The sequence below is a fragment of the Phacochoerus africanus genome, chromosome 11 (genome assembly GCF_016906955.1).
Source record: "Phacochoerus africanus isolate WHEZ1 chromosome 11, ROS_Pafr_v1, whole genome shotgun sequence".
In the NCBI taxonomy this organism is placed as follows: domain Eukaryota; kingdom Metazoa; phylum Chordata; class Mammalia; order Artiodactyla; family Suidae; genus Phacochoerus; species Phacochoerus africanus.
The window spans coordinates 119,819,948-119,847,346 of NC_062554.1; the positions used below are offsets into that span (position 1 = coordinate 119,819,948).

General features: G+C 39.8%; 2 protein-coding genes across 4 annotated transcripts in view; both read left to right on the plus strand.

Moving 5' to 3' along the window:
• The first annotated feature begins 21,747 nt into the window (after positions 1-21,747).
• Positions 21,748-22,404, plus strand: LOC125112012 (60S ribosomal protein L39-like). The gene has a single exon (XM_047754251.1). It carries the CDS (start codon positions 22,084-22,086, stop codon positions 22,315-22,317), a length of 234 nt encoding a protein of 77 aa, XP_047610207.1. The 5' UTR covers positions 21,748-22,083; the 3' UTR covers positions 22,318-22,404.
• A 1,228-nt stretch (positions 22,405-23,632) lies between these two features.
• The window catches only part of RALGPS2 (Ral GEF with PH domain and SH3 binding motif 2), a 175,631-nt gene continuing 171,864 nt past the window's right edge, over positions 23,633-27,399 (plus strand). The window contains exon 1 of one of the 3 annotated variants that reach the window (XM_047753072.1): positions 23,633-23,754. The gene's annotated coding sequence lies outside the window, so the exon portion shown is untranslated. The remainder of the gene's footprint in view (positions 23,755-27,399) is intronic. The other 2 variants (XM_047753068.1, XM_047753070.1) reach the window with 2 other exon arrangements.

The window sequence follows — 27,399 nt, forward strand, 5'->3', positions numbered from 1 at the left end:
AAAGAAAAATAGTACACTAGTGTGTGTGTGTGTGTGTGTGTGTGTGTGTAAGTGTGTGTAAAATCCTTTCTGCTGTCTCCATATATACCAACAAATATGAGCAAAACTGTGCTTGTATGGGCTTTCGGCCAGGACAGGAACTTTGTTATACTGAAAGAGACAACTTGATGATAACTGTTAAAATAGCATTCTGCCTATACTTAATCCTTCTCCAAAAAAGGAAATATTTAGTTTCAGGGAGGTATTTAATAGTTACGGCAAGAAATACTAGAAAGGCATAAGGAACGTGCATTGGCCTCATGTTGGAAAGTGATGCCACCGTCAGAGGCAGCTGCTCCTGCCGAAGGCTGGAGGTAGCACACCCTGGGTCACGCACTCTGCAGCGCCACAAAGGGCCCTGATTAGGGCTGGTTTTACGGATCTGCTCAGATCCTTGTTTCACAGGGATTGATGGAAAACTGATCTCATTTGAAGCACGATTTCCTGGTTATTTTCTTCTTAAAAACCCAATATTTTTAAAAAGAGGTTAAAAATTCACACGGTTCCAAAAGCTAAATACATCAGAGGTTATACAGTGAAAAACAATGTCTCCCCTACACCTAAATCCCCAGAACCTGGCTCCCCTGTGACAATGATCCATTCTTTATTTATCTTTCCAGAGCCTTTCTATTATCATTTTCTTTTATTGTCACATCGCCCCCCTGGAGATATGTATTTAGGACTTTTGCTCTTGTTCGGCTGTGCTTTCCTCTCTTTCTTGCCTGTCTCTTCTGAAAGAAGACAAGGACAGCCTTTCCTGGGGACCTTCTTCAAAATGCCACCTTCCCGTGGGTGGATGTTGGTTTCCTCCTCTTTCCAACTCCAGTTTCTGCTCTGGCTAGCAGGACATGTGTGTGTGACAGCTGGTGGTCCCGGTCACCTTCTGAGGGATGATGGATGGCACCAAGAGGAACAACTCTTCCCTAATGTCATTCATGGCAAGATTTTTGCGAGCTGAAAATTCTAAGAACTGACAGTTGCCGCCAACTGTGACCAGCTGTTAATTTGGCTGAAGTGGTGGGGCTCGGACTCCCCTTCAGCAAACCATCTGGGACAGTGGCTGGCTCCTTGTATATCTTCCTTTACAGCCTGGGTGACCCTCGATTCTGAATTTCTTAGGCCTAAAAATAATATGCCACTGTCCCCAGATCTACCACTCACCGTGTAACCTTGCAGGAGTAATTCACCCTCAGTCCTGAGTTTCCTATCTGTGTAATAAGGGGACTGGGCACAGTGATAGCTCTGCTTCCAGCCCTAAAAATTCCATAAAAATGGAATCCCTTGGTAAATGGTGAATGCCATCTCAGTCCTTGTCCTCTTCCCCTCAAAACACCTGAAACTGAAAGGAGTGAAACAAATCTGACCATCATCTAGAAGCAATACCTTAGGTGTCCCTGCACAGTTTTAGAGCAACTACTAAGGGGTTTCTGCCCATTGCTGCCTTTGTCCCATAGGTTTTAAGAACAGCTTGATGCACAGCTGCAAAAAAAATTCTTCCCTAATCCCACATGCTGGCAAGTAATTTTTCTTTCTCATTTTAAGTTATTATGAAAATAGCATTGATTTTCTTCAGTATGGAAAGGCAGCAGAAAAAGGCAATCCCTCCCCCCTTTTCATATCTCTCCTGTTACACCCAGTTAATCTGTACTTCTCACCCAATTTGAATGTTATTATAAGTCATCAGAGTGACAGTTTTGAGGTATGCTTGATGAGTTAGGTGCTTCTCTCTGAGAAAAGTCAACCTGGTGGTGAGGTTGGCGAGTGGGGGTACACTGGGTGCCACCTTTCCATGTTTTGAAACTGTATTCCTTTTTTTTTTTTTTTTTTTGCTCGTTTAGGGCCATACCTGTGGCATATAGAGGTTTCCAGACTAGGGGTCAAATCAGACCTATAGCTGCCAGCCTACGCCACAGCCATAGCAATGCCAGATCTGAGCCTCCTCTGCAATCTACACCACAGTTACACAGCAACGCTGGATCCTTAACACACTGAGCAAGACCAGGGATCGAACCCACAACCTCATGGTTCCTAATCAGATTCATTTCTGCTGTGCCACAACAGGAACACCTGAAAGTGTATTTCACCAGGGCACTCTGAGGTGTCAGGTTCTCAGGACCCAGCTACACAAGTCGAACTCCCAAGAGACTGATATTCTAACCAGACTGACAGCATGTCTATTTGCCCTGGGAAATGTACTTTCACTCAGGTCTGCTGTGTACACACCACCTCCCCTGTCCAAAGAACCTGGGGAAAAGTTTTGCTTTGTTTTATTTTTAGGGCCACATCTGCGGCAAATGGAAGTTCCCAGGCTAGGGGTCCAATTGGAGCCTACACCACAGCCGCAACCACACCAGATCCAAACCACATCTGCGACCTACACCACAGCTCATGGCAATGCCAGATCATTAATTCACTGAGCAAGGCCAGGGATGGAACCCGCATCCTCATGGATACTAGTCTGGTTCATTAACCACTGAGCCACGACGGGAACTCCTGGGGAAAATTTTTTTATTGGAAGATTGGATGAGCATGGAATTAGTAAAAGATAACATACCCAGGCCCTGATAGATAAGATAAGATAGAAAATTCCTACTCTACAAGAGATTTCTAGAATGCAAGTGTCTCCTATTTGGTCATTTACTCATTCAGCAAACATTCCTCAAGCCCTCCAGAAGATATACTGAAGCTCTTAAAGCCTAAGTTTCGTGGCCCCTCACTTGCCAGGGCTCCTCTCAAGACTACGGGAGGGGCCTTCCTAACATGTGCATACAGTTTTATGTATATTTTGCAAAAGTAGGTAATTTTAATGTAATCGGTTTAGACTTCCATCTCTTGATACATTTCCCCTTGAGTAGTGTGGCATTGGAGGGATCACAAGCATTTTGGGGGTCTGATAAAGGAGGTGCATTGAGGATGCATTTCGTTGGGATTTGGGGGCTTGCAATCCCTTCTGTAAATTGTTAAGTCATTGCCGCTTTCAATGTCAGAACAGCTACTAGGAATGCAACTGCTTGCTGAGCCAGCCAGTCCAGCAAGGAGGCATGAAAGTGCTGGGCCCGAAGTCACGTTGCAATATGAACCTCTCCTACTGCATCGAACGTTATGTGGAGAGGAGGTGAGAAAGGAGCTTTGAAACATACAGTTAGAAGCTAATCCACGGTGCTGAGGGCCTCCTGGCTCCTCCTCTCTGGTCCACCGTGTCCTTGCCCTTTCCCTCCAGGACACCTGAAATATTCTCTTCAAGGAATTGGAGATTTTTACAAAACCCAGGAGGAGCCTTTGACTTCATGCTGCCTCGTGTATTTTGCCTGGTAAAAATCCCCAGGACAAGGAATGATGAAAGGGCCCGCGATCTGCTCACAAGGGGAAGAAGTAAAACATACTGAGAGTGCAAATGGATATGTATGGAATACAGCGGTGACGAAGAAGTGAGAGAATGAGGGGAAAGGGAGGGAATAGGAAAAGGTGCATGTGGGGGCAGGAGGGGCGGATTTGGCAGGCGCTGGCACATTCTTGCTCTCTACTTCCTTTTAGAGAAAATGAACAGATCATTCCCTTTCCAAGGCCTTCTTTTTGCAAGGTCCACCACAGTTGGTTAGTTTAGGCTTTGTTAGTTACAGTGCATTCCAGTCATGCCTCCCTGATGAAACATGAGTTTTTGCACGCTTGATGAAATCTTTACTAAATATTGAGTAGATTGAAAAGAATAATAAATTATAGATATATGTCAAGTACTTAATCTTCAGTTTAAGAAAACAAATTAGGGGGTTCCCGTCGTGGCGCAGTGGTTAACGAACCCAACTAGGAACCATGAGGTTGCGGGTTCGGTCCCTGCCCTTGCTCAGTGGGTTAACGATCTGGCGTTGCTGTGAGCTGTGGTGTAGGTTGCAGACGCGGCTCGGATCCCGCGTTGCTGTGGCTCTGGCTTAGGCTGGGGGCTACAGCTCCGATTGGACTCCTAGCCTGGGAATCTCCATATGCCACCGGATCGGCCCTAGAAAAGACAAAAAAAAAAAAAAAAGAAAGAAAAGAAAAGAAAACAAATTAACCTATGATTCCTTCCCTACGCAAGCCCCTCCCCTTCCTTCTCAAAGGCAAGCGCTGTGATTTTGTAAGGAGCATGCCTTTGCTTTGCTTTCCTTTATAGTTATATCACTCGTGTTCATTAGCCCTAAAACTGTATTGTTCAGTTTTGTATGTTTGATCTTTATGTAAGTGGAAGCAAACAGTAGGTATTAATCTGACACTTGCTCTCCTACTAAACATTATATTCCTAAGATTTATCAACGTATTTGTGATTCATTAACTTTAACGACTATGTTATTGTGTTGTTTGAAATACGCCACTATATATTTAACCACTTTATTATTAATATGTATTTAGGTTGTTCCCAGGTTTGGGTTTTGCAAATCATGCTACGCTGATCATTCTTGGTATGAGTCTCCAGGTGCACCCATGTAAGTGCCTCTAAGGCATTTATCTAACAGTGGGATTGTTTATGGGCTATGTGCCTCTTAAGTTTTACTGGGTAATACTAATAGTTTTGAAAAATGATCGCACCAATTTTACATGCATATCAGTTTCATATGAGAGTTTTCTCTTAATGCTCAATATACTTGTCAACACTTGATATTATCAGATCTTTAAGTTTTAGCCAATCTGGTTATGCAGTGGTGTCAAAGTACGATCTTATTTTACATCCTCCTAATTACCAATTACTTCCTAATTACTAATTACTAATGAGGTTGAACATCTTTTTATATGTTTTTTGAGCATCCGTGTTTCTTCTGTGATGTGAACATTAAAACATGTATTCCTCATTTTACTATTAAGCTGTGTGTTTCTTATTTGCTTTGTTAAGAGTTCGTTTATATCTGGCTATAAATTATTTGTCAGTTACATTTTCAAATGCCTTCTCCAAGTCTGTAGCTTGTCTTGGATGACCAGGGTCTGTTTGTTTTTTAATGCAGATAAATATATTAACCACTCTCTTTTGGGCTAGTGTTTTAAAAATCTTATTCAAGAAATCCTTCCCTACCCTGAGATCATGAAGATATTATCCTACATTATTATCAAAACATTTTATATTTTTGACTTATACTTTTATGTATTTATTTATTATTTTTTGTCTTTTTGCCATTTCTAAGGCCACTCCTCATTTGTTGATCCTTTCCCCATGTCCTGTGCTGGCAATGCAGACCTAATTCAACTTTTAACATCTACCTGGGTCTGATTATAGATTCATCATTCTGTTTCATCGGTCATTTTGGCTCTTCTTGAACTAACACTATACTCTTGATTTTACAGCTCAATGCTTTAGTCCCAGTACCTTATAAGGCAGTTACCCCAGCCCACCTCCAACCTTGCTTTTCTCCAAGTTATTCTCGGACTCTTGTTTTGCATATATATTTTTAATTAGCTTACAAATTCCAAAAAAAGAAATCAAAGTTGTAATTTTTATTGAAGTTGCATTGATTTATAGAACAATTTGGATAGAACTTACGTGCTTGTGAAATTTAAGACTTCCAAAACGTAACATGGAATATCTCTCCATGTATACATCCTTAATGACTTCGGTAACTTAAAAATAAATTTTAAAATATTTGCACTTCTTTTAAATATGTACTTCTTTTCTTACATTTATTCCTTTGAACTTTATTTTTATCCGCTTATGAAAGATAACTTTAAAAAGTTTACATTTTCAAGCTGTTGCTGGTATATAGTAATACCATGTTTTAACCATCAGCCTTGTTAAACACTCTTATTAAGTAATTATTAATTTTTTCTACAGATTCTTTGCAATATTCTCTGATTAGTTTCCTTCTCTCCAATCTTTATACTTTAATTTCCTTCCTATCTTCTTATTCTAGTCATAATCTCCTGTACAGTGTTAAATAGAGCTGTGATAGAGGCATCCCCAGTCTTGTCCTGATCTTAAAGAGAATGTTTTCAGTAGTTTACTGTTAAATACAGTCATTGCTGTAGGTTTTTTTGTTCGTATCATATCAGGTGTTTATTACCATATAACAAACAACCCCCAAACGCAATGGCTTCAACTGACAAGCATTTTATTATTTTTCATGATTCTGTGGATTGGCAGTAGGGCTCAGTTGGGACGGTTGTCTTTCTGTTTCCCATATCAGCTGGGCCAGCTGCAATCTGGATGAGATCCAAGGTGGCCCCAGTGCAGCTGAGATGCCTGGGCAACTGGGGCCTTTCTCCCCCTCTTGGGCTTTCCAGGAGCGTCTTTCTCTGGCTGGCCTTGCCAGCTGACGTCCTTGACAGCTTCATTTGTCAAAGTCTAACACTTATCAATCCTTTCACTTTCCTTTCAATAACACAAGAACCTTTGAACCTTCTATTTCTAATCACTCCTGGACTTATATGCTATTGTAAGTGCTTTTAGTCTATATGGATTTTTAACCTAGCAAGGTATTATTATTGTTTCATGCAGTTTTTTTAATTCAATTTTTATTTTATATTGGAGTATAGTTGCTTTACAATGTTGTGTTAGTTTCAAGTGTGCAGCAAATTGATTCTGATATATATATATATATATATATATATATATATATATATATATATCTTGATTCTTTTCCCAAATAGGTTATTACAAATATTAAGCAGAGTTTCCTGTGCTATACAGGAGGTCCTTGTTGATTATGTGTTTTATGTGGTTTAGACTAATGTTTACTCACAGATTTACCCCTTTTTTGTTCATCTCTTCTTGCATCTTAGACCTTCCATTGGCAATTGTTACTTCTGCTTTATGTACATGCTTTAGAATTTCCTTCAACAAATTGGCAAACTCTCAATTCTTAAGAGAGACTTTTTACTGACTGTGCAATTTTAGGGTGTGCTTTTTTTTTCCCCTCTCAACCCATTAAAGATACTATTTTACTACTTTCAGACTTCCATTTCTATGATGAAATCTAATTTCCATTCCTTTAAGAATAATATATTTTTTCTCTTCGTCTTTTAAGAGCATCTCTTTCTCTTCTGTAGTCACATTGTGTCTACCTATGATTTTTTAAAATTATCTTACTTATGGATCTTAAAAACTTACACCAAGATATAGCCAAGGATCAAAACTGGACAGCTGGGAATCAGGTTGTGAGAGGTTTTGAAAGTGATACTAAGGAACTGGGATTTTATTCCGCAGAGCTGTGAGCTTCAGACCTTGTAGTTGTATACATTACATAAGAATTTTGGAAACTGTGTGTTCCCTTGCACATACTTAGTAAGAACAGTTTTCATTATAAGCTTATATAAGTTCATTTCTTGCTAATAAGAAAGAGAATATGCTAAATATTTTATAAACTAAAATAAGGTGAGGATTGACTAAAATTGGAATATGTTTTCGGTATGCCTTGCATATATCATATTACTTATACATTTGGGTCTGCTTATATGCTATTCAAAATATATTTGTGTGCTTATAAAGCATACCAACTTTAAAATAAATCATGTATAATTTTTATTATCCATTTTATCAAATGTATCTTAAAAATTTTATACTTTAAAACACTATGGGAGTTCCCGTCGTGGCGCAGTGGTTAACGAACCCGACTAGGAACCATGAGGTTGCGGGTTCGATCCTTGCCCTTGCTCAGTGGGTTAACGATCCGGCATTGCCGTGAGCTGTGGTGTAGGTTGCTGACGCGGCTCGGATCCCGCGTTGCTGTGGCTCTGGCGTAGGCTGGTGGCTACAGCTCCGATTCAACCCCTAGCCTGGGAACCTCCATATGCCATGAGAGCGGCCCAAGAAAATGGCAAAAAAAGACAAAAAAAAAAGATATAAAATACTATGGTTTCAGAGTTCCCATTGTGTCTCAGGGGGTTAAGAACCTCACTAGAATCCATGAGAATGTGGGTTTGATCCGTTGCCTCGCTCAGTGGATTAAGGATCCAGCATTGCCACAAGCTGTGGTATAGGTTGCAGATGCAACTTGGGTCCAGCAATGCTGTGGCTGTGGCATAGGCTGGCAGCTGCAGCTCTGATTCCACCCCTAGTCCAGGAACTTCCACATGCCGCAGTATGACCATAAAAAGAAAAAGAAAGAAATTACAGTTTTGTTTAAAAAAATAAGAATTAGTTACTGTTGTTACTTCACATGTTCTGAATTTAGGCCATCCCAATATGAGATCAACACCGTTCCTAACTTGAAACTTCACCCTTAGCAGAAATATGTGTAGGACACAAAAAGGCAGGAATGCTTTCATCAATCATTAAGGAGGCTTCCCTGAAACCAATTGTCATCCCAGATGGTGTTATCAGTCACACAAGGGCTCTGAACAAATTCTCCAGTGTCACAATGGTTAAAGGCATTCAAGCCCACTAAAAGGTTTTGCCCACAAACAGGTATCTGCTTCAAAGGGAGAGGAAGTAAGAACTTTATCTTGGAGCATCAATGATTGGCTATAGAAAAGCCATCATAATTCTACTCTACTTCATCTGGAGGTAGTAAGTTCAAAGGACCTGCTGGGCAGATCTCTCTCTTCTTGTAACAGGAAATAAAGAACTGGCACAAGTTGGAAGAGAAATTTTTTTTCATAGCGTGTAAGTGGTACATGTTTAATTACTGCAATATTGTGAAATTTATCTTTTTGAGATATTACTTGAGAAAGGTAAATTAGAGTTATTTTAGTTATGTCTACCTTTTTCTCCAAATAGAGAAAAATGTGGGAAATGTATCATGGTAACTTTTGATCTGCAGAGGAGAATTTGACCAAGGGTATCCTAAGACCAGACATATTTTGTGATGAAGTGTTAATTGCCATCACTTTTAGGTTGTATGGTTATATACTAACCATTAAGCAAGTAGAGAAGATGTTGAAGAGTGATGATAAGCATAAGCACAAAGCTAGACTGCCTGGGTTCAAATCCCAGATTTACCCCCTAGTTAGCTCTATGAACTTGGGTAATTTTCAAAACCTCTCCAGGCCTCAGTTTCCTCATCAATAATATGGGATTAAAATGTTATCGACCTCACATGGTTTGGGGGATTAAATGAATGCCCCAATTTCCCCACCTGTAAAATGGTCTTTCTTACTGGATGGTTGTAGGGATTGAATAAGTTATATATATACAGTACTTAGCACAGGGGCCTGCCTCATGATATGACTTCAATAAATGTGTTCCATTTAGCAAGTAAGGAAATAAATCTGCCTTAACAATACAAAATTAAATGCTTATTTTACTTTCTCACCCCAATTTACAACTGGGAATCTGAGGATTTAATGTATTATACTGATATTGACTATGATGAAAGAGAAACAGACAAGGCATTAACTTTAAAGAGGAAAGTCCCTAGACGCATTTGTATTTCATTGCACGAATTACATATTGAATCTAGTGGGAAAGGATAACAAAGATACACAAAGGTGTAAATGATTTTCTAATTTTTAAATAGAGCTTATCTCAATTTTAGTTCTCAGTTCAGCTCTATTACAGAAATGTTACGCTGAAGCAACTTCTCCATTTTCTTATATTAGTGATAAGCTAATATAACTTGTTGAGATTAAGCATGTTATGTTAAATCACTTTTTAAAATATAATGTTTTTTTATTCAGGTAATCATGATTAAGGGTTATACATTCTAGATTCGTGTGTGTGTGTGTGTGTGTGTGTGTGTCTTTTTAGGGCCAAATCCGTATCACATGGAGGTTCACAGGCTAGGAGTAGAATCTGAGCTGTAGCCTCTGGCCGACCCCATAGCCACAGCAATGCAGGATCCAAGCCACGTCTGCCATCTAGACCACAGCTCACAGCAATGCTAGATCCTTAACCCACTGAGTGAGGCCAGGGATCAAACCTGCATCCTCATGGATACTGGTGAAATTTGTTTCCCCTGAGCCACAGCGGGAACTCCAAACATGTTCTAGATTCTAAATGGCATTAAGCCAAGTTTATATAGCATTAAAACATCCAGATTAAAAATAAAGGAAGCAGTCAATTATCCATATTTTTCATAGAACACAAGATTAATTAAATATTTGGAAACATTTATATGACTGACTAAATTTTCACTTTTTATTTAGATATTTATCACAATCAAGAAGACAAACATTACATGGCCAAAGTATCCTAAAGCTAGTTCTGATTTTTTAAGTTATCCAATGTCAGCTATTTTTTTATCTCTCTAATTTGCCTAATTTTCAAGCTAGAGCTAACTTGAACGTTATAGTGAACAGCTATAGTTTTTGATTGCCCAGAGTCACGCTATTTGGAGAACAGAATCTTGATACTTTTTTTTTCTTTTTTTCTTTTTCTTTTTTCTTTTTGATTATTCAAATGAATTTATCACATCTGTAGTTGTATAATGATCATAACAATCCAGTTTCACAGGATTTCCACCCCATAACCCAAGCACATCCCCCCACCCCGCAAACTGTCTCTTCCGGAGACCATAAGTTTTTCAATGTCTGTGAGTCAGCATCTGTTCTGTAAAGAAGTTCCGTCTGTCCTTTTTTCAGATTCCACATGTCAGTGAAAGCATTGGATGCTGGTGTCTCATTGTATGGCTGACTTCACTTAGCATGATAATTGCTAGGTCCATCCATGTTGCTAAAAATGCTGGTATTTCGTTCATTTTAATGGCTGAGTAATATTCCATTGTGTATATGTACCACATCTTCTTGATCCACTCCTCTGTCGATGGACATTTAGGTTGTTTCCATGTCTTGGCTGTTGTAAATAGTGCTGCAATGAACATTGGAGTACATGTGTCTTTGCAAGTCATGGTTTCCTCTGGATAGATGCCCAGGAGTGGGATTGCTGAATCAAAGGGTAGTTCTATGTTTAGTTTTCTGAGGAATCTCCATACTGCTTTCCACAGTGGCTATGCCGATTTACAATCCCACCAACAGTGTACTAGGGCTCCTTTTTCTCCACACCCTCACCAGCACTTATTGTTTGTAGACTTTTTGATGATGACCATTCTAGCTGGTGTAAGGTGGTACCTCATAGTGGTTTTGATTGGCATTTCTCTAATAATGAGTGATGTTGAACATCCTTTCATGTGTTTCTTGGCCATCTGTAAGTCTTCTTTGGAGAACTGTCTGTTTAGATCTTCTGCCCATATTTTGATGGGGTTGTTTGTTTTTTTGGTATGGAGCTACAGAAGGTGTTTATAAATTTTGGAGATTAACCCCTTGTCAGTTGAATCACTTGCAAAGATTTTCTCCCATTCTGTGGGTTGTCTTTTCGTGTTGTTTAGGGTTTCCTTTGCTGCGCAGAAACTTTGAAGTTTGGGTCCCATTTGTTTATTTTTGTTTTTATTGTTAATACTCTAAGAGGTGGATCTGAGAAGATGTTGCTGTCATTTATGTCAGAGAGTGTTTGGCCTATGTTTTCCTCTAAGAGTTTTATAGTGTCTGGTCTTATATCTAGGTCTTTAATCCATTTGGAGTTTATTTTTGTGTATGGTGTTAGGGAGTGTTCAACTTCATTCTTTTCCATGTGATTGTCCAGTTTTCCCAACACCACTTATTGAACAAGCTGTCCATTCTCCATTGTATACTCTTGCCTCCTTTGTCATAGATGAGTTGGCTATAGGTGTGTGGGTTGAATTCTGGGCTTTCTATCCTGTTCCACTGATCTATATTTCTGTACCATATGGTTTTGATGACTGTTGCTTTGTAGCATAGTCTAAACTCTGGAAGCCTGATTCCTCCAGCTCCATTTTTCTTTTACAGGATGTCTTTGGCTACTCTGGGTCTTTTGTGCTTCCACACAAACTTTAAAATATTTTGTTTGAGTTCTGTGAAAAATGTCCTTGGTAATTTGATAGGGATTGCATTGAATCTGTAGATTGCCTTAGGTAGTATAGTCGTTTGGATAATATTAACTCTTCCAATACATGAACATGGTATATCCTTCCATCTATTTATGTCGTCTTTGATTTCTTTCATCAGTGTCTTAGAGTTTTCAGAGTACAGGTCTTTTGTCTCTTTAGGTAGGTTTACTCCTAGATATTTTACTCTTTTGGATGCAATGGTCAATGGGATTGCTTCCCTAATTTCTCTTTCTGCTCTTTCATTGTTAATGTATAGAAATGCCGTCGATTTCTGTGTATTAATTTTGTATCATGCAACTTTGCCAAATTCATGGATGAGCTCTAACAGTTTTCTGGTAGAGTCTTTAGAATTCTCTAGGTATAGTATCATGTCATCTGCAAATAGTGATAGTTTTACTTCTTCCTTTCCAATTCGGATTCCTTTTATTTCTTTTACTTCTCTGATTGCTGTGGCTAGGACTTCCAGGACTATGTTGAAGAGTAATGGCAGAGAGTGGACATCCTTGTCTTGTTCCTGATCTCAGCAGGAATTCTTTGAGCTTCTCACCATTGAGAATGATGTTCACTGTGGGTTTGCCATATATGGCCTTTATTACTTTGAGGTAGGTTCCCAACTATGCCCACTTTCTGAAGGGTTTTTATCAGAAATGGGTGTTGGATTTTGGTCAAAGACTTTTTCCATGTCTCTTGAGAGGATCATATGATTTTTATTCTTTAGTTTGTTAATGTGGTGTATCACACTGATGGATTTGTGGATATTGAAGAACCCTTGCATCCCTGGGATCAATCCCACTTGATCATGATGTACAATCCTTTTAATGTATTGTTGGATACAGTTTGCTAGTATTTTGTTGAGGATTTTTGCATTGATGTTCATCAGCGAAATTGGCCTGTAGTTTTCTTTTTTTGTGGTATCTTTGTCTGGTTTTGGTACCAGGGTGATGTTGGCCTCATAGAATGAGTTTGAGAGTATCTCTTCCTCTGAAATTTTTTGAAATAGTTTCAGAAGGAGAGGTGTTAACTCTTCTCTAAATGTTTGATAGAATTCGCCTGTGAAGCCATCTGGTCCTGGACTTTCGTTTGTTGGAAGTTTTTTAATCACAGTTTCAATTTCAGTTCTTGTGATTGGTCCATTCATCTTTTCTATTTCATCTTGGTTTAGTCTTGGAAGATTGTACTTTTCTAAGAATTTGTCCATGTCTTCTAGGTTTTCCATTTTATTGGTGTATAGTTGCATATAGTAGTCTCTTATGATCCTTTGTATTTCTGTGGTGTCTGTTGTTACTTCTTATTTTTCATTTCTAATCTTATTGATTTGAGTCCTCTCTCTTTTTTGCTTGATAAGTCTGGCTAAGGGTTTATCAATTTTGTTGATCTTTTCAAAGAACAAGCTTTTCGTTTCATTGATCTTTTCTCTGGTTTTCTTTGTTTCTATTTCATTGATTTCTGCTCTGATCTTTATGATTTCTTTCCTCCTACTAACTTTAGGTCTTGTCTGTTCTTCTCTCTTGAGCTGCTTTAGATATAAAGTTAGCTTGTTTATTTGAGCTTTTTCTTGTTTCCTGAGGTGGGTTTGTATTGCTATAAATTTTCCTCTTAGAACGGCTTTTGCTGCATCCCATAGGTTTTGGAGTGTCGTAACTTCATTGTCATTTGCTTCTGGGTATTTTTAAATTTCCCCTTTGATTTCTTCAGTGATCCATTGATTGTTTAGTAGCATGTTGTTTAGTCTCCACGTGTTTGTGTTTTTTGCAGATTTTTTCTTGTTGTTGATTTCTAGTCGTATAGCATTGTAGTTGGAAAGATTTCAATTTTCTTAAAGTTACTGAGGTTGGATTTATAGCCCAGAATGTGATCAATCTTAGAGAATGTTCCATGTACACTTGAGAAGAATGTGTATTCTGTTGCTTTTGGATGGAGTGTCCTATAAATATCTTAAGTCCATCTGGTTTAATGCATCATTCAGAGTCTTTGTTTCCTTATTGATTTTTTTGTCTGGTTGATCTGTCCATTGCTGTAAGTGGGGTGTTAAAGTCCCCCACTATTATTGTGTTATCGTAAATTTGTCCATTTAAGGTTGTTAGCAGTTGCCTTATATATTTCAGTGAACCTATGTTGGGTGCATAGATACTTTAAATTGTATATCTTCTTCTTGGATTGATCCTTTGATCATTATGTAATGACCTTCTTTGTCCCTTAAAATATTCTTCATTTTAAAGTCTATTTTGACTGATATGAGTATTGCTACTCCAGATTCCTTTTCATCCCCTTTTGCGTGAAATATTTTCTTCCATCCTCTCACTTTCAGTTTATATGTGTCCCTAGAAGTGAAGTGGGCCTCTTGAAGACAGCATATATATGGGTCTTGTCTTGTATCCATTCAGCCAGTCTATGTCTTTTGGTTGGGGCATTTAGTCCATTAACATTTAAGGTAATTATTGATATGTATGTTCTTATTGCCATTTTATTAATTGCTTTGGATTTGTTTTTGTTGCTTTTTTCTTTCCTTCTTCTCTTGTTCTCTCCTCTTCTGGTTTGATGACTATCTTTACTGTTATATTTGAGTTGATTTTTCTCTGTTTGTATATCAATTGTAGATTTTTGGTTTGCAGTTATTCTGAAGCTTTGGTATAAGAGTCTATATGTATATGAGATTGTTTTAAGTTGTTGTTCTCTTAATTGCAAGTTCATCTCAAGTGTCCTGCATTTGTACCCACCTCTTCTCATGATTTCTGATTTTTGTGGTATAATTGTGCATGGATGATTTCATATCTTTACTGTATATATACCTTTACTGCTGAGCCTTGTCATTTGTGGCATTTTTGTTTCCTGTTGCTATCTTTTCTTTTCTGCCTAGAGAAGTTCCTTTAGTATTCGTTGTAAGGCTTGTTTAGTGTTGCTGAATTCTCTTAGCTTTTGCTTATCTGTGAAGGTTTTGATTTCTCCTTCAAATCTGAATGAGATCCTTGCTGGGTAAAGTAATCTTGGTTGGAGGTTTTTTCCTTTCATCATGTTAAGTATATCATGCCACTCCCTTCTGGCCTGCAGAGTTTCTGCTGAAAAATCTGCCGACAAACTTATTGGGGTTCCCTTGTATGTTGTTTGTTTCTTTTCCCTAGATGCTTTCAAGATTTTCTCTTTGTCTTTAATTTTGGTCAGTTTGATTAATATGTGTCTTGGTGTATTCCTCCTTGGGTTTATTTTATATGGTACTCATTGTGCTTCCTGGATTTGAGTGAGTGGTTCCTTTCCCATGTGAGGGAAGTTTTTGGCTATTATCTCTTGGAATATTTTTTCTGTCCCCTTCTCTCTCTCTCTTCTCCTTCTGGCACCCCTATAATACAGATGTTGGTGTGTTTAACGTTGTCCCAGAGTTCTCTGAGACTCTCTTCATTTGTTTTAAATCTTTTTTATCTTTTCTGTTCTGCATCCATAATTTCTACTAATCTGTCCTCCACCTCACTTGTTCGTTCTTCTGCCTCCTGTATTCTGCTGTTAGCTGCTTCTAGTGAATTTTTTCTTTCAGTTATTGTATTTTGCATCTCTTCTTGTTTAAGTTTTATAGCTTGTATCTTTTTGCTCAGTGTTTCCTGTAAGTTATCCATCTTTGCCTCCAGTTTATTTCCAGTGTCTTGCATCACCTTCAGCATCAACAATCTAAAGTCTTTTTCCTGGAGGCCGAGAATCTCCTGACCACTTAGCTGATTTTCTTGAGTTTTTCCTTTCTCCTTCATCTGTTATAGTTCTCTGTCTTTTCATTTTTATAGGTTTTGGTGTGGTGCCCTTTCTATAAATAATAGAGTTATAACCTCTTTTACTTCTGGTGACTGCCCCCCTTGTGGCTGAAGTCAGTATGGGGGCTTGCTGTAGGCTTCCTGATGGGAGGGGCTGATGCCTGCCCACTGGTGGGTGGAGCTGATTCTAATCCCTCTGGTGGGTGGGGCTTAGTCTCTGAATGGGATTCAAGGCAGCTGTGTGCCTCAGGGGTCTTTAGGTGGCCTGTTTACTGAGTGGCGGGGCTGTGATCCCACCTGGGTTGTTGTTTGCCCTAGGGCTTCTCAGTGCTGGCTGATGGTGGAGCCAGGTTTTCCCAAAATGGCCACCTCCAGAGACAGGCAATCTGCTGAATATTCCCGTGAGATTTGCTTTCAATGTCCTTCCCTCACAATAAGCCACATTCACCCCTGTTTTCCCAGAATGTCCTCCAAGAACTGCAGTCAGGTTTGACCCAGATTCCTATGGAGACATTGCTTTGCCCTGGGACCCAGTGCACGTGAAAGTCTGTATGCACCTTTTAAGAATGGGGTCTCCTTTTCCCCCAGTCCCATGGAGATCCTGCACACAAGCCCCACTGGCCTTCAATGCCACATACTCCAGGGGCTCTTTCTCCCAGTGCCAGATCCCCACACGTGAGAGTTTGATGTGTGGTTCAGAACTCTCACTTCTGTATGTGAGTCTCTGTGAACCAGTTAGTTTCCAGTCTGTGGGGCTTCCCACCTGGGAGGTATGGGGTTGTTTATATCATGAGTTCGCCCATCCTACCTCTTGATGTGGCCTCCTCTTTTTCTTCTGGAGTAGGGTATTTTTTTAAGGTTTCCGGTCCATTTGGGTGAAGATTGCTCAGCCTTTAGTTGTAAGTTTATTGTTTTTAGGAGAGAAGTTGAGCTCCAGTCCTTCTATTCCGCCATCTTAATCCCATCCCCTTGATACTTTATTAGAGCTTAGCCACCCACTCTCCCCTATGACAGTGACAAGTAAATAAACTAGTCCTGGCTAATCAAACTGATCCAACTTCCCAGGTAAAGTGATTGGTTCAGGGGTAGACACACAACTCAACATGAACCAATCAAAGTCCTTCCCTGGGACTCTTCAGTACGAACTGGAGAGAAAACCTGCTTTCCTTTCTAGACCGCCAGGATTAGAAGGGTGTGAATCGGGAGTGTTGTCTTCTCATCTGTAGAAGTAGATGAGATCAACACACCAATAGAAGAAGATCTGGGAGATGGAGGGAGGTGCCCTGATTATACAGCTTAGCCCCTAGATTTAGTTCCTGTCTGACATTGTGTCCTCACACGCCCACACCTATGGGTGTGTTTTAAAGATAATTGGAGAGGAGTTTATAACACTTATAACTAGAAAGTCCTGGTAAGTACCGACATCTTCCTAATTTATTCATTGATGCAACCATTCACCATGAAAGTAAATATATTACGAGGGAGGACATTCAAATGTGGTCCAGATGTCACTTGAACACAGGCAGTGTAACAAGTGGCTGAGATCCTTGGCTCTGGAGTCACACTGCCTGCCCGCCTGAAGACTAAATGTCACCTGGGGCTGAGAAGGGCTGCCCCTCCCTCCACAGGGCACATGGGCTCTCCAGTTGCCACACAGAGGGCCTCACACACCAGGAACCAAAGATGATTGCCATTTATCATCACAAGACACTATCATCTTTCCTAGAAATATGTTACAAGCAATTGTAGCCATTTATATTCTGCTATCTATACAGTTCTGGGAAGAGACAGGCGCATTGGGAGAACCAAGAAAAACAGGAGCCAGCCTTTTTTGGATGGGTAGAAGGTTCCTACAGGTTGTGCCTATGAGGAAAGCATATGATCTAAGTTGCTGTTGTGAAGCCACCATTTCATTCATTTTCAATGCCTACTTGGGCCCTGCAAAGCATTTGCTTTTGACACCCCAGTTCAGTGGCCCCCTACACAGAAAATCCTCCCCAACACTACTTGAACATTTTTAGTTTTTATTATGCTGCCTGAAATGTGGAGATTCATTTGGGCTAAGAAGCATTCCATACTAAAGAGACAAATCCCCCTGGGAAGGTCAATGTGAGAGCCCAGGCTGTCTGGATTCAGAACCCAACTCCATCCATAACTGTAGAATAGTGACCTTGAGCTAGTCCCCTAACCTCTTTGTGTCTCAGTTTCCTTATTTGTGGAATACAAATAATATAGCACCTTCCTCCCAGGATTGTTGAGGATCTAGAGTTGTTGCATTCTTAGAATAGTGCCAGGCACCCAGAAAGCACTATTTAAGTATCAACTTAAATATGTTTAGGTTTTCATGCATCATTTAATCAGCTTTCCTTCTCTAGCTGAGAACTGTTTCACTGAGAGAATGGAAGTTTGTTGGGAGGACAAGGTGGGGGGGGTGAGCTGGAGATAGGGAATGGGATGGGAGAGGAGTTTGGAAAGAGGCACATAGGAATGAGGAGGATAAAAAAGTTAAGGGATTTGCAGAGTGAAGTGAGCCTGAAAGGGATGCTACAGGTAGAGTCTTTGGGCCCAGAGTAAGGGACACTGAAGATGGAAGAGAGGAAAGGAAAGGAAGTGAGAGAGTGCCAAAGTAAATAGGACACATTTCACAGTTTTGTCTGGTGTTGACTTGCCTCCAGAAAAGAGGGAAGAAACACTTTTCCTCCATCTTACCCTTGGACTAGAATCAAAATTTAACTGCATTACAAATGAAATAAAGTGCTGTGGACAAACCTGAGATTCCCAACCATTTATAATCTTTTAACAGAAAGTATTTTCTGAGTTCCAAATACAAGCTTCGGTGATCTTTTGGAACAGTGTCCATTTGTAAGTTGAGGCTTACCTGTTTTCTGGGATGGGGATGCAGGAAGTTTGAAGCTGGGCAGGTCAGATAAAGAGCCAGTGTTTCACAGCAGAAGAAACTGGAGCTTGCAGCAGTTGAGTTGTTTAGACTAGTGACACAGCTAGTTCTAGAGCCCAATACCCAGGTCTTCACATTGCCAACAGAGGTTGGATGACTACCCGCCAGTCCTCTTGGAGGAATCTGAATATCAAGTCAGAAGAGGTAGAAGAGGGGAGGAAAGTAAGGAGATCCCCAAGTCTTCCAAACCCAAGATTCAATTATACACTGCTTGATTTTTAGACTAGACTATAGTAAGCATCAATCACTTGTTTTCTTTTTCCTTCTGAGTACTGCCACAAGCTAGATCATAATAATTCCTTATTAATAAAAATCAACTTGTACAATATACCATGAACTTCCAGGAACATTTATCACCTATGAGGCACAGCTATGGACAACTCTGTGTTAGGGGAGTGATAGGGAAATTTTCATTTGTTCTTTACTCACAAGAAATGTCCCAAGATCAATGATGTCATTCTTCTCTCTGTTTGACAGCTGTAGAGCTAACCAAGGGAGATGAAATGACCAGCCAAATTCACATTCTCTGGTGGGACTGGGAGCTAGAGCAACAATCTGTGGTTCCATCAAAGAGCTCTCTCCTTTCACTGATTAATGAGGCATAGCATCAGTGAGACTTATCACTTGTTTTTTTTTATTGTCTCCTTACTAAGCAGTTTATTTACTTTTTTCTATAAAGCAGAATCTCATTGCTTATTTACTCCAGTGCAATAGTTTGCATCAATTAATCCCAGACTCCCAGTCCATCCCATTCCCTCCCCCTTGGCAACCACAAGTCTATTCTCTAAGTCCATGAGTTTGTTTCTTTTCTGTGGATAGGTTCATTTGTGCCATTTATTAGATTCCAGATATAAGTGATATCATATGGTATTTGTCTTTCTCTTTATGACTTACTTCACTTGGTATGAGAATCTCTAGTTGCATCCATGTTGCTGCAAATAGCATTATTTTGTTCTTTTTATAGCTGAGTAGTATTCCATTGTGTATATGTAGCACTTTTTTTTTTTTTTTTTGCTTTTTTAGGGCCAAACTTGCTGCATATAGAGGTTCCCAGGCTAGGGTTCAAGTTAGAGCTACAGCTGCGACCTACACCACAACTCATGGCAATGCCAGATCCTTAACCCACTGAATGAGGCCAGGGATCGGACCTACAACCTCATGGTTCTTAGTTGAATGTGTCTCTTCTGCACCATAAGGGGAACTCCAATATACCACATCTTAATCCATTCATCTGTTGATGGACATTTAGGTTGTTTCCATGTCTTGACTATTGTGAATAGTACTGCTGTGAACATAGGGGTGCATGTATCTTTTTTAATGAAAGTGTTGTCCAGATATATGCCCAGGAGTGGGATTTCTGGCTCATATGGTAGTTCTATATTTAGTTTTCTGAGGTACCTCCATACTGTTTTCCATAGTGGTTGTACCAATTTACATTCCCACCAACAGTGTGGGAAGGTTCCCTTTTCTCTACCCCCTCTCAAAGGAAACCATAAAAAAACAAAAAAACAATCTATGGAATGCAAGAAAATAGTGTCAAACGATGCAGCTGACAAGGGCTTAATCTCTAAAATATATAAACAACTTATACAACTCAACAGACAAAAATCAAAAAACCCAGTTGAAAAATTGGCAAAAGACCTGAATAGATATTTCTCCAAAGGATCTATACGATGGCCAATGAGCACATGAAAAAATGCCCAACATCACTGATTATTAGAGAAATGCAAATCAAAACTACTATGAGGTGCCACCTCACACCTGTCAGAATGGCCATCATTAACAAGTCAACAAACAACAAATGTGATACTTATTGGTTTCATCGCCAGCACAACAAAAAGTAACAGCCCCATACGCAATAGTGAAAGGGCAAATCTTTAAGAATATTTCTATGTTGATTTTCTCATGAAGCAAGAGTTAGTTGAATTACTAAAAGAATAATAACAACTACTATTAATTGAGCATCTACTCTGTGCCATATGTTGCACTAGTCAGTTAACGTACGTCATATCTGAGCTTCACAGACTCTTTTATGGAGATTTTATTATCTCTGTTTTTCCGATGAAGAGATGAAGCTGAGAAAATGTCAATGACTTATCTGAGGTCCCCTCGTTGGTGAGGAGCAGAGCTGAGAATCACCTTCAGGTGGGCCTGGTGCTGTCCTATGTGAGGCAGCAGCAGCAGGGTCTTTGGGTTTGGCTTTCTTAGATGGAGATTAGTGTCCAAAATGACCAAAGTGTCACAAAGTTGTGGTGCTATGGATAACTTGATGGGTGTGAGAGTTCCAAGAGAAACAGCATCACATTATAGTAATAAGAGTGATATTTTAGTACTACCGACAATGCAACAAGTGGGGGAGAAAAATCCCTTTATTCCGACTGTATCACAAACCTTCGATAACCAAAAATCATGTCTTTAATAAACATTTGCGATTAAGTCAATTGTTTAGGAAGCTGCTATAATGTTTTCTGTCTAGGAGGCAGTAGAGTGGTGAAGACCATACACCTGGAGCAAGACTGGCCTTGAATCAAATTCTGGTGCCACCACTTCCTGGTTGTGTGACCTTGAACTAGCAAGTTATGTTTAGTACCTACGCCATAGGGCTTCCATGAGGGTTAAATGATTAAATACCTATGAAATTCTTAGAAAGCACCCGGTCCATGGAAACCATGCAGTCAATAGTAGTCAATACTGTGTGTAGAGTAGCTCTGAATGGTGTGATGAGAAGGTATGAAGGTATCGTCCCCACTATCAAGGAACTTAGAAGCTAGCTGGGAAGAGAAAGCATCAGCTAATAATGTCTTAGGAACTGGCACAACATAAAAACATCTATCATCAAGGTGTATTCCCTGCTATATCACTAACAAAAATTCAGTAAATAAGAGGAATTAAGGAAATAAAAGAAAAAGTGAACTATGACCTGGACTTTGAAGGAGCTGCTGATTTACCACTACAAAAATTTTAATTCAGATTTCCCGTCGTGGCTCAGCGGAAACGAATCTGACCAACCTCCACGAGGACGCAGGTTCAACCCCTGGCCTTGCTCAGTGGGTTGTGGATCTGGAGTTGCCATGAGCTGTGGTGTAGGTTGAAGACGTGGCTTGGCTCCTGCATTGCTCTGGCTGTGGTATAGGCTGACAGCTACATCTCCCATTGGACCCCTAGCCTGGGAACCTCTATAGGCGGCAGGTGAGACCAAAAAAAAAAAAAATTGTTTTTTAATTCAAGGACTCTGGAAAAGCAACTTGTCCACTATCAATATTGTTACTCTTGATGTGTTACATATTAAATGATAATCTTCTCTGTGCAAGACAATGGGATAGCTGTAACAAAGGACCACAAATCTGAAAGGGCTCTTATCCTCCAGGGGCTTAAAGTCTGTTATTCAGAAGTTACATAGTAACAAAATTCAGGGTAGAGGGTGTCATGGAAAAGGCATCACCAGTTGGTAACACAAGAGTTTCCAGAAGTTCTATTAAGCACATTTTAAAAATGGGTTAATTTGGCTCTCTTCTCTTCTCCGCCATCCTATGCGTGGTTGAATTAGTTCCTCGCCATGTCTTCTGACAAGACTTTCAGGATCAAGCAATTCCTGGTCAAGAAGCAAAAGCAGAATTGTCCTGTCCCCCAATGGATTCGAATGAAAACTGGTAATAAAATCAGGTACAACTCAAAAAGAAGACATTGGAGAAGAACCAACTTGGGTCTATCAGGAGCCTCTGCATATGGGCTGGCGCACATATTTATGCTGTGTGGGATCACTTGCTTGCATCTTATCCTATCACACTGAAAACAGCACAGCCACAGTTGGATATATCAGGAAATGGGTTCTCTTTATGTTGTTTCTGTAGAGCGCTTTGCCTCAGTAATAAGTATGTGAAGGCCTAAAAAAAATTTTTTTTAATTTTAAAAAATGAGTTGATCTGGCACACAAAGGAGCCCAGATGCCAAATGCAGTAATGAACATGAGCGAGAGCTTGCTCTTTTTGGAGGAGCCTCCTGGGTTGCAGTAGGTATTGGAACTAGTCCTTCCTGGGACATCCTTTGCAGGATGAGAAATTTCATCGGGCTACAGAGGCTGAGGAGACCTCACAAAATGGGCGAGAGATGCAAAGGACGAGAAGGTATTAAATTCCTTAGCAAGACAACAGGACTCACCATCTAGACAGTCCCTAATTCTTCTCTCTCCATCCCCCCAACTCAACACACCTGGTAGATAGACTCATTGTGGGAATAAAGATTAGATAAGAGAAGACTTGTTGTGAGTCAGACAGACTGACTTTCCACTCAAAGAATATTTCTGTTCTAACTAGATAAGCAGTTTTTGGTCTAGACAATTACCTTTTAAACTCCTCTTTTTCAGTTTAACCTGCTATTACATGTTCTTTTTTTTTTTTTTCATCTGAACAGGAATTTTTAGCATGTTACAGTTTCCAAGTTGATAGTTCATTTTATATCAGTTACCCTCTTATTTTCTTCCTGACATTCAGGAAGGAATCTGCATTTCTTATAAGTCCCGCTATAGGATAGGTTATGTTGGAAGGCTTCCTGTAGGAAAAAAAACACCACTATCCTAGTAGTTGAATTAATTTTTTACCTGAAAGTTTTATCTTCTTCCTGACTTTTTGTCTCTATCTCTTGTCCTAGATCTTGAATACTATTTTTAGATTCGACTTCTGTTGGCTGATTATGTAACAAATTGTATTTGGTTATTTGGATAGAATTCATATTTCATTTGAAACCTAACTCATTTGTAGTTAAGCTTCACTTTGGCCATCCCCAGTAGGTTATATGAAGCCTGAGAGAATCACACTGGTACCCTGTCTAATGGAAAGAGATGTGCACAGGTAATATCAAAGTGAAATAAATATCAGAGGAAAAGAAAGCCAGAAAAGAGTTTGTGTTTGTACAAAGGATAGCATGGAGCTTTGTCTTTCCAGAAAAAGGATGGTGGTTGAGAGATGATTAATTTTTCAGAGATCTCCCTAAAATGCGGCAGGACAGTGAGCTTTCATAATGTGAGTTTAGAGCCTAAGGTGAGTTTGTCATATGAACAAGTCTAAATAGAACTGGTGTGTGGATTAAATGCTGCCCAGTTAAGTTTGTCTGAAATCCCTTTCTAGGCAAGATGGGCTCTGATCAGTTTCCAGAAGCCTGACCTGGATATGAGCGTGCAAGGCTAGCCAAGGGTTGGTGAAGCAGAGAGCTGGAAAGCATCCAGACTAAGGTAAACACAGTTCACCCTAAGCATTGTCCTGATGTTCCTGGGCAGCAATTTGGAAACAAAGGAGAGAAAGTGGAGATACAATGATTATACAGGTCTTAATAGATTCAAGCCAGCACCAGACATTCAAATTAATGTCTCAGTGATATAGAGAAGTGCTTAGAAATTAATGTTACAACACATAACAAATAATATTACTTATAAAACCCAATATTAGAAAACACTTTTCAAAGTTGTTTGTTTTACTTTTATAGTATTATTTAATCGTGAGCATCATGATATGAAGAAGACAGGGTGAATATTAGCATCCCATTTTTAAAGTGAAAGAAACTGGATCCAGGAAGGCGGGTTGAATTGTTTATTGTGGTTAACTGGGAATGATGACTAATGCCTAGTGCACCATGCTCCCACCATAACATTATTTATACCAGGGTAAATATCGAGAAGTATTAATAAATAAATATCAGCTGTTAACAGGGAGACTGGAAAATAGTCTCCACATCATACTTCTTATTCTAGCCAGGAAATGGTTGGGAACAAAGAATAGAAGCCTATGCACTGTAGCTTAGGAAACAGACATGGCAGACAAACACCAGGACATAAAAGGAAGCAAAGCCAGTAAGCCTGGAATTGGGAAGTCAGGAATCATCTCTCACGTGGCTTCTGTCCCTGTTCTTATCATCCTTGTAGTCCTCTAAGGACACTGGCTTTCTTACTCTGCTTCCTTGTGTCTCTTCTGCCCTGCGCTGAGTGCTACATAACCTTGCAGTTTCATTCCCAAGACCAACTGACTGTCTTCCGTGACCGTATTCCAAATTCTGGGAGAAGCAGAATGGTTTAGCTTGCTGTCGTGGTCGGAAGAGATTCATAGTCTCCCAGGGCCACAATTCTAGCAGAGGCGGTGGGTGATGGCAGAAGCGGTAAAGAGGTACTCCCACAATAAGTGTGCAAAAAATCTAATCAGATGCTCTCAGTATTGTCCTATAATTAAAAACCAGAGGAGTTCCCGTCGTGGTGCAGTGGTTAACGAATCTGACTAGGAACCATGAGGTTGTGGGTTTGATCCCTGGCCTTGCTCAGTGGGTTAACGATCCGGCGTTGCTGTGAGCTGTGGTGTAGGTCACAGACGTGGCTCAGATCCCTCGTTGCTGTGGCTCTGGCGTAGGCCGGTGGCTACAGCTCCAATTCGACCCCTAGCCTGGGAACCTCCATGCTGCAGGAACGGCCCTAGAAAAGGCAAAAGACAAAAAAAAAGAAAAAAAAAAACAGAAAGAGGACAGTACACCTAGTCATTGATTGTCATAAAATTGTCATATTCGAGAGCATTGTGTCTTATAGTATAGGTTCTCACTGGGGCATTTCAACCGAAAGATACTAACAGATTTAGGAATGATTCAGAGGAGAGTTACAAAACTTATTCTGATTGGAAATTGACCTTTTTAATAATGGTAAGAGGAGACACTAACTCAATAGGTTAAAATAATTTAAAAAAATAGATACAAAATTTTAAAAACGCAAAAGTACACAATGGTAAGTTAGTCTCCCTTTCACCAGTACCCTCAGCCGCCTTATCAGAGATAATCACCATTATCATTTCTGGTGTATCTTACTAGAAGGGTACTCTCTGTATGCAAGCACATGCTACCATTTCTTGCTTTTTCCAGTATACTTTATTTTTTTTATTTATTTATTTGTTTGGTTTTTTTGTCTTTTTGCCTTTTCTAGGGCCGTTCCCGCAGCATATGGAGGTTCCCAGGCTAGGGGTCGAATCGGAGCTGTAGCCGCTGGCCTACGCCAGAGCCACAGCAACGAGGGATCCGAGCCCATCTGCAACCTATACCACAGCTCATGGCAACGCCGGATCATTAACCCACTGAGCAAGGCCAGGGATCGAACCTGCAGCCTCATGGTTCCCAGTCAGATTTGTTAACCACTGCGCCACAATGGGAACTCCCAGTATACTTTATTTTTTATTTTTATTTTTTTCTTTTTAGGGCCACAGCCTTGGCATATGGAAGTTCCCAGGCTAGGAGTCGAATCTGAGCTGTAACTGCTGGCCTATACCACAGCTACAACAACGTGGGATCCAAGCTGCAGTCTGTGACCTCCACCACAGCTCAAGGCAACACTGGATCCTTAACCCACTCAGTGAGGCCAGGGATCGAACCCGTGTCCTCATGGATACTAGTCAGGTTCATTACCACTGAGCCACGACAGGAAATCCCATTTTTTCAGTATACTTTAGAAATCATTACGTATAATTCAGTGACTTTCTTATTTCATTGGTTGTACAGTATTTTAGTGTATGTATGTAACATAATTTTTTGGACCAGTTTCCAATCAATGGCATTTAGTATTTTCCAGCCTTCTGTCATGACTATCCTTGAATATAGCTCTCTTTGTATACAAGTGAGTTTATCTGTAGGATAAAATTTATAGAAATGAAATTTCTGGGTTAAAGGGAATTTTTTTTTTCACTTTTGGAAGAAATTGCCAAGTTGCCTTCTGTAGAAATTTTACCAATTTCCAGAGTTCCCGTTGTGGTGCAGTGGAAACAAACCCAACTAGTGTCCAAGAGGATGCGGGTTCGATCCCTGGCCCTGCTCAGTGGGTTAAGGATCTGGCTTTGTGGTGAGTTGCAGCGTAGGTCACAAATGAGGCTCAGATCTGGCATTGCTGTGGCTGCAGTGTAGGCCAATAGCTACAGCTCCAATTAGACCCATAGCCTGGGAACTCCCATATGCCATGGGTGCAGCCCCAAAAAGAAAGAAAAAAAAAGAAAGAAATTTTACCAATTTCCTTCTGATCAACAATTTACAACGGTATTGGTTTGCTCACATCTTTATGTCAGTGTAGAGTTATGATATGGTTAGGTCTAGAGTCTCTTACTTTCTGGGGAATTTCCTCAATTCTATCTTCTAACTTACTGTTGACATCTTTATATTGGCTATTATATTTTTATTTCATAAGAGGCCTTTTTTCTGTTATTTGGTTGTAACTTTTTTTTATTAGTCTTAATGAGTACAATACTATATCTTGCTGCAAGGTATTGATTGAACTTTTTAAAAAAAATTTCCCCTTGCTTTTTTTGTTTGTTTGTTCTCTCTCTCTTTTTTTTTTTTTTTTTTGAGGATTTCGTTTTTGTTTTTGTTTTTGATTTTTGGAGGCAGGGCAAGTTCTGCCTCTCATGTTAGAGACTTTTCTAAAATGTTTAATGGTCCTTAACTGATTGTTCACATGTAAAGTTCAGATAACTTTCCTTGATTTTTTCTGGTTTAAAACTCTAATTTTTTATTATTTTTAGAATTTATTTATATTTATATTTATTTATTTAGCTTTTTAGAGCCGCACCCACAGCATATGGAGGTTCCCAGGCTAGGGGTTGAATCAGAGCTACAGCTGCCGGCCTACACCACAGCCTCAGCAATGCAGGATCCAAGCTGCATCTGGGACCCATACCACAGCTCAGGGCAATGCCAGATCCTTAACCCACTGAGCAAGGCTAGGGACCAAACCCTCAACCTCATGGTTCCTAGTCAGATTCATTTCCACTGCACCACAATGGGAACTCTGGGTTTAATACTCTAGAGAACAAAAGTCCATTCTCCCTTTGGGGTAGGAGAGGGATGGTAGCTTGAGATGGGACAG